The sequence below is a fragment of the Sinocyclocheilus anshuiensis genome, unplaced genomic scaffold (genome assembly GCF_001515605.1).
Source record: "Sinocyclocheilus anshuiensis isolate Anshui unplaced genomic scaffold, SAMN03320099.WGS_v1.1 scaffold178, whole genome shotgun sequence".
Taxonomy (NCBI): Eukaryota; Metazoa; Chordata; class Actinopteri; order Cypriniformes; family Cyprinidae; genus Sinocyclocheilus; species Sinocyclocheilus anshuiensis.
Window position 1 is genome coordinate 239,150 of NW_015546031.1, and position 8,095 is coordinate 247,244.

Consider the following 8,095-nt stretch of genomic DNA (forward strand, 5'->3'; position numbering starts at 1 on the left):
GGTAGGAGAGCTTGTCAGCTTTGCCAAGCACACACACATTGAGATTTTATGATGCATAGATCATCAAAGATTTCAATCTATCCTTGTCAGGACACTTGATCCCTACAACGTACGGAATACCTGGACCACACACACACTCTTTTCATACACTCTTTCATTGATTCTTATACTGTACAAACTGTATATTAACCGTAAACACAACCCTCACAGAAAACATTCTGAATTTTCTAAAAACATAATTTAGCATGATTTATAAGCTGTTTTCCTCATGGGGACTAAAATTGTCTCCATAAGATCAAACATTTCAGGTATTACTATCACTTTGGGGACATTTTAAACCACTCGAACCACACACACACACACACACACACACACACACATTTTTATATTAGTAAAGTGAACAGGTTTTTAAACTCAACTTGAAATAAAAACTGACCCATTTACTTTTTAAAACTATTTAATAATAATTAAACATTTAATTATTTAAAACTCTTTAATACTAATTAAATATCCCTGGTCTCATCCAAAGTGTTGTAGAAGTACTCCACCAATTAATCAAATGAAATCAAAGTCCAAAGATTTTTTAATGTGATATTTATTCATAAGCCCTCTATAAAAAATTGTAATACTAAACCACGTTTACAGTTGATACTCATTAAATTTTTTTTGTAAAATGTTTACCCCAAAATCAAACCTTACTTTACACATGTACAATCTTTACAATGTTTCAAATCAAAGAGAGGAAAAAATATATATAATGGAACAAAATAAACATATAAAGATATACATACTTTTTCATTTAACAAAGTTATAACATCTCATTTATCAGAGATTCTTGGACAAGCGGAATATTAAGTACATGCCTTGCGGCATTTAAAGAAAGCTGCTTAATAGGACAGACGTTCCTGCGTCCTCCTTATCACTTCCTGTTACCCACCAGCCTTTGCAAAAAGCTTAGAAGTGCCATTCAAATATTTAGCCAAAGTAGTATTGCACCTTTGCCATGAACAAGTGACCTGCTCTTGTAACATATCAGACGTGCTGACCTGAATACCCTTGTTCCCTACGCAACAAAACACCTTTGACCTTCATTTGGGAACACTAATTAAGTTTCTCCCCTGATTTAAAAGGAGATTGCAACCAACAGCAACTCTGAATCTGTGTGTAACCACTAGAGCTGTGCGACATACAGACAGGTCCTTAGATAATATGCATGCTTAACGTATGCTAAGTACATTCACAACTCTATCCAGTGCCCTCTTTTGTCAAAACAGTCAAACGTAAAGGCAGAGTACAAAAAGGCACACATACACACACACACACAGACCTTTTATATAAACCTAGCTCTGATTACAAGAGGAGTTAAACAAATCCTAACATCCTAAATATCAATCACACTGGAAATACAATGTCAAACTATTAATGGGGAACAAGTCATAAGTACAGGCTATGTTCAAAATGGAATAGCGGTGTATTATACTGTGCTGTTTATACTGTTTACTGCCTAGTTTGCAAAAATCATCGAAAATAAAAGTCCAATTTTATGTGCAATTCATAATTTGTCATTTTGATCAAATAATTAGTCAGGAAAACGAGAGCTGATGCTTGCTCGTTCGTCACACTGAAAATGGAAGGTCAAGTTGAGCGCATTGCATTGTGGGATACAGAATTCCACGCTTTATGTATACTGCACATTTTGGCAATGTAGTAGGCCATCCAGGTATTCTATACATACAGAATATACATACTATATACTCCAGCAGTAAGAAAAGTCTGCTACTCCAAACATATAGCCACACATATGCTTTTCTTTCAGGCTCTCTGCAATAAGCAAATTACAAGGTCAGATGTGGCATTGGGGAGACTCTAGAAGTTCATTGAAAGGATGGGGGTGAACGGTCAGGAAACGGAGAGGGTCAGTGAACAACGTCACTTCCCCTGCAGGGCTGAAGTTGTTGTTAATGGGGTGCCAAGAGGTGAAGGTCTGACTGTAGCTCAAGCCGTATGCACGTTAGTATGACACTTTTGGGTCAAACAGAGCCCAGCAAATAAGACATCTTAATCATGATCTATTGGTTTTGTAATGAAATAGTAACACTGGCAATAAATAAACACTAATGATAAAACAACAACATAAAAAAAAATAATACTTGTACAATACAGTGAAGATTGCATAATCAGAAATGACTATTTTTGGCACAAAAGAAGAATGCTATGATTGTGTCAGCCTTTCAAACAGTGGATGCTCCTTCATGCATGAATGCGATTGTCCCTCACAGTGAAAAAATGGGTGCATGGAGTACAGTCTAACCGTACGCCAACTTCTCTAAGTACTCCAGCTGTGCCTAGTGCTCTAACAATCCCTTGCTTTTAGTGTCCTGACCCTGGGATACTAAGATAAAGAATCAGGTGTATTTCACCATTAATAGAAAATACTCATTTTGATGGGAGCTCAATTTAAAAATGCAGTAAAAAGCGAATGATACAGTGCAGGATGCATTTGAAAATGCATCAGATACAGTAATAACACATGCCAGAATTCTTTTTCATGTCCTTCTAGTAATATATACCAGTATTTAAGGTGAATCTCACAAATTAGGCCAAGAACAAAAAATCATTGTGTCCAGGCAGACCTTCTGATTTTCATTACTGTATCATGGTACTGAGAATGACATTGTGCTTAATGTCACTATGCATCGGTTCAAATAGTCCTAAAATCAGACTTTGTGATTTCTTCCTGATTTTATGAAATATGACCTAGACATTTCTTTATGAGGATCACCATTTTACTCTCCTTTTTTGTACACTAATTTAAAAAACTGATTAAATTTAGCCACTGGATGTCAAATTTATGGAACCATTTTAAGGAGTCAATACTTGTTTCCCTTTGTTTTAACATTAAAGTGTTTTGAGTCTGCTAACATAAGCAACCAAAAAAAAAAAATGAAGTAAGACATTAGAGGAACAAATGCCCAAAGTGCAGCCAATAAAAGGATGGAGCCCTGTGTAACCCCTCTCCCTGAAAGAGAAAGCAGGGCAGGGACGACTCCGCTCTCACTGTATCAGCAGGCCTTGTGCAGTGCAATGCATACATCAGCAGTCCACCCTCTTACAGAAATCAACAACTACTGTATCACCCACTTATACAAAAATAAATCAATTAGAACATGGTAAGATAAGCATTACACTTATATAAAATAGCTTCGAATATTTACATATAGACAACAACAAAGAAAACACCAGCAACCTGTCCTGTACAATCTACACCTGAATAAAAAGACATGTTAAGAGGTACTGAAGTGTATGGCTTGAAAGGAAATACTTCCCTATATATACATAAATGAACAATATATATTTAGATCTATATGTACTTAAATATCCCTGGAATCATGAAAGTGACGTGCGGAGAGCGCCCCACACCGCCACTGCCTACAACATGGCTCAAGTCTTCATAAACATCCGCCATGTTCTCCAAACCAAGAGTTTTGCTTTGGTGATCTAAGATCAGGTAACAGTTCATAAATTAGATCCACAATATGTCCATTAGAAAACCTCGGAAGAGAATTAGGACCATGGACAAACTGGATCTACTGTACTGTAAGGTATCGCTAGGAGGAGCATGCACATATCTCCCCGGAGTAGAGTTTATGGGTATGAGGGTGGTAGTCTACTTCCTGGTCCTCTGTCGGAAAGTCCAGCCTCTTATTTGCAGTGCAACATCTCTGACTTGGACCAAAGACAACTCAGTAGTATACGCAGGCATGCAAGTCCAGTGCTAACAGAGTATGGACATCCCGTCTGCAGTGAGCAGCTGGCCACTGGTGGGGTCGTAAGTGCCGGCCAGGTAGTACAGGTCATGATAGCTCCCATCAGACTTCCTGTTGCGGGTCAATTGCTCGTATTCCTCACGTGTGACCACCTGACACTTATGAGAGATTGTCTGGACGTCGTTTTCATCCTCATGGCATGACTGGTACAGAGCATGCTAAAAAACCAATGAATCTTTTAAATTTCCTAAAACATCTCTCGCGATCTGCTAGCATTGTCACAATATTAACATTTCAGTAGTGACTATAAAAACCAACACCAGGCTTGGCATAAGAACACAGAATAACACACCTAACTTTAATTAGTTACCACCTGGGTGCTAATTTATGATTTCTACTATGCTAATGAATATTAATTACATTTCATGACTGTATTGAAGGTTATGAAACAATGACAGCATGAATCCAATTCTACCAATACCATTTAATTTTCTCTGCTGTTTATTGAGTACAACTTAGTCAGTAACTCAGCTTATAGCATAACCATCAAAAAGTCCACTGTGACTGACAGGCCTCCATATATTTGGATACTTACTTCCTTGCCATCACGATGTCTCTTGCCTAGCTTGGTCTCTTCAGGGTGGTAGAACCACTGGACCTTCACGACCATGCTGCTCTGCCATGACTCCCAGAAACTCTCAATGCGGCCGATTAACGGCAGATGAGGCTGCCCAGTCGAAAGGAACACAGCACAGTCTCCTAACCGCACCATGTCCTTGCCACACACTATGGCCTTGTAGAAAAGCTTCCGGGCCTTTCCCTTAAGTCCACGGCGCTAATGTGATAAAGACAGCTTCAGATTTTTTTTTGCAGATGTTTGTATACAATTATTTCATTTGTTTAAAGGGGAAATTTAGGTGAAAAGATAATGGTGTTTCCAATCAGGCCCAACTGCTATTGTTTGCACTATAATTAACTACCCACTAAACAACTTATTAAATGTAGTCACTGGTTAGAAACTCACATCATTGGTTGGGATACACTATATTGACATAGGTAACTATAAAGGTTAATACTAAACCACAAGCCTCTATTCTTGTACTCAGAATCTAAAAAATGGTATTGCTACATCCCTAGTTGTGCCACAATAGGATAACATAACAGGATCACTCAGAGAAATGCTTTAAAAGCCCCTCAGAGTTAACGTGTTTAAACTCTTTGGGAAGACTTGTAGTTGATGCTGCACATTAAACTGGATTCAATCAGATTACCAATTACTAAATGAATGTACAAAGCAGTTATCTTTTCAAAAATGACTCACTTGTGTGGGGTTTCCTGACCACCTCCACAGCTGTCTAGATGACAGGATGGTTGACACTCTGGGTTTGGTCTGGACTGCTAGAAGCCGTTGCCTCTTAACCAGATCTTTAGGGGTTCTGGAGAGTGAACTGGGATACTCTTTCCTCTTCTGTGGCTTGCTGTTAGTATTGTGGTTGCCATGCCCACCTTTGGCATTGGACACTGCCACAGCTTTGGCCACAAAGGAGTGCCGTGGGGGTCCCACAGGGGGTTCAGGGGTCTGGAGCAAAGAATGGTGGGGGGTTAAGCAGCTTTCCTCATCCTCCGAGCTGTAAGATGAGTCATTTTCAGAAGAGCACAGACTGGAACTCGAGAGAGAGCCTGAGCTGGAAGAGCTGGAAGAACCTGAGGAAGACGAGGAGACCGAGATGTGTGAGAGAAAACGGCCAGCTGTTCTCAAACCTCCAGAGGCAGGAGCAAGTGCAGCACGGCCCGTCCTCCTTTCCACTTCTTCCTCTTCCTCATCCATGTCTGAGTAAGAGCTGTGGCAGTCCCTGTGGCAGCCAAGGTTCAAGTCTCCATACTCACTCATGCGCAATGATGGTGAGGGCTTCCTCTGGACTGCTGTCCCTTTCAGTAGGAGCTCTGCTCGTGAGCCGTCTCCTTTCCTGTTGTCCTTGACCAGCAGAACTGGGTGTGAGTAAGCCTCTGCCCTGGGCAAACCACCCACCCCATTGGAGCCAAATCCTGAGGCTCCCAGCAACAGGAGAGCCTTACTGTTTTTAGTCTTTGGAGATGTTACTCCTTCATGGTCCAATTTGATTAGAAATTCGGCTTTCTTGCCCCGAGGTTGTGCTGGCTCCTCAATCCTCTTCTTTTGACTATAAGAACTGTTCTTGCCCTCCAGTGAAATCCCAGATGTCTGGCTGCCAAAGGATGAATATCCGTTAGCTATGCTGCTGAAGGAGTCGACCTCAAAGGAGCTACTGCTAAAGAGGCCTTTGGTTGGTGTCGTCATGGAGACTGAAGGTCGAGAAGATGTTTCCGCCACCCTGCCTTTCAAGGCCTTCTTCGAGGCTGAGCCACTGAGCGGGAAAAAGTTAACAGGCATTCTCTTCCTGGGTGCAGCCACTGATGGCCATGCCACAGCAGGTGCTGAGCTCTTGGCTACACTGTCTGAGAGAGACTTCTTTAGCCCTGAACCTTTAGGCCTCCCTTTAAAGAAAAGTTAAACATTTGCAATAAACTTTAGCATGATCAACATTCATAGACATCATTTTTGGGATTTTTTGGGATCATAGGCACATTTGGAAAGCTGTCTAGATAGGCAGCCTACTGGATTTTGAGACAAAGAGTAAAATATGTTCTCTGGTGGTTTATTGTAGAAAGTCTTACCTGGTCTTCTGACAAGCTTCTCCTGAACTTTGAATCTGTCTGTTCTTGCTGTCCTTTCACTCAGAGTCTTGTTTTCTTGCATGGAGCTATTTTTGTCAAGCTGCCCCTCAGAGATTAGTCCAGGACTCAAATCAGCACCTGAAAGGCCAGAGGTGGTGTAATTTTTTTTAAATCGACCTTTACAATACATTTCAAATATATGTGAAGTAAGAATCAACGATAGAAGCTCAGTTCCAAGTTCTAGTGAGCTACCAACCTAGACAGCATTGTATGGCACAATATGTGACAAAAGGCAGCTTCTCAGATACCTAGTTACGCTAAAATCGTGTTTATCATTTCCAGATAAGGCAATCCCATTGCCACAAGCAAAAATTCACTCCAGACTGAATTGAATCTAAAGAAATGTCAGTATAGACTTCACCCCATATTTGTGTACTTTGTATTTTTGTGTTTAGTAGAATATTGCTTTGTTAGCTAAGCATGTACTAATGAAAAACTAAATTAAATGTTAAATCTCAAATGATATGAGGAGTTGACTGTTTGACTCTGCTGATGAAGCTATTCAAGATGCCTTTTGAAGTCCATCACCCAAATCAAGATATTCTAGGTTTATCTTCACTGCAGGGTAAGATGCTACCTGTATAGACAGCAGACATAGGTAGCTCACTAGATTTTAGAACAGAGCTAATCAGAAAGTCAAGTGAGGTAGAACTATACAAAGTTGGGACCTACATTGGATTTGGTAACCTGGCGGAAGAAAGCGAATATTGGAGAGAGAGATCCACCCTCTATCTCCATCATCAAACTCCACCATAACCCCACCAGGTTTAGATTCATCGCCTCCTAGAAGATCACCAGAACTAGTTAATTTAATTGAAATGCGTTACAGTAGTTCTTTCACCCTGGAATTGATATGTGATATTTTGGAAGAAAAATGATTATCTGATTCTATGGAAAGAGAAAATGATGTCTATGCCTCACCCCTTCGCACATATCCCGGGTAAAGACAACGTGAGCGCTCACTCCAGTAAGCACACACTCTAGTCCCTTCTTTTAGCACAGCCTCCGTTTCAGGGCGTACATCCAGTACCTAACACACACAGGAACAAACTTCTGTCAGGCAATGCCAGTGAAAGTGGTTTTGGACTCCCAGGATGATAAATGACACACACAGAAGTCAATCAGTAAGGCTCTTATGAAAGCAGCACTTATCTCATGCCAGCATGTTAGGGCTGAAAGCCACGGAAGCGGAGGTGCGGTAAACACTAACTTGTTGAGTAATAATGAGGAGTGTGTGAATGGAGCAACTGTGATTGCAGGTTTGCAGCGTTTCTCTGTCTAACAGAGCGCCCAGATCCCCCCATTCAGCTCAAACCCCTTTCAGGTTTCTTTAATTTACTGTTGCTATGGTAACAGGCGCTCTCTGACTGATGGGACGTGAAACTGGAAGGGTGTGCGTGTAGATTGGTGTCAAAGGTACATGGTGGAATGGAACGCTCTGGAAAGTGGAAGTTCAGTGTAATTAGAGACAGCTGCTGTAGACCGTTTACACAATGAAACAGCTGAATAACAAGTGTGTGTGTGTGTGTGTGTGTGTGTGTGTGAGAGAGAGAGAGAGAGAGAGAGAGGGAGAG

The 8,095-nt window shown here is 40.8% G+C and overlaps 1 protein-coding gene across 2 annotated transcripts in view; it reads right to left on the reverse strand.

The window, feature by feature from the left end:
* Nucleotides 1–593: 593 nt before the first annotated feature.
* The window catches only part of LOC107698777 (BAH and coiled-coil domain-containing protein 1-like), an 87,621-nt gene continuing 80,119 nt past the window's right edge, over nucleotides 594–8,095 (reverse strand). For both annotated transcript variants that reach the window (XM_016499882.1, XM_016499881.1), the window contains exons 24-29: nucleotides 7,443–7,551; nucleotides 7,194–7,304; nucleotides 6,462–6,599; nucleotides 5,089–6,281; nucleotides 4,363–4,602; nucleotides 594–3,985 (exon numbers count right to left, since the gene is read on the reverse strand). In XM_016499882.1, coding sequence (XP_016355368.1) covers nucleotides 3,776–3,985; nucleotides 4,363–4,602; nucleotides 5,089–6,281; nucleotides 6,462–6,599; nucleotides 7,194–7,304; nucleotides 7,443–7,551 — 2,001 coding nt within the window. In that variant the 3' untranslated portion in view covers nucleotides 594–3,775. The remainder of the gene's footprint in view (nucleotides 3,986–4,362; nucleotides 4,603–5,088; nucleotides 6,282–6,461; nucleotides 6,600–7,193; nucleotides 7,305–7,442; nucleotides 7,552–8,095) is intronic.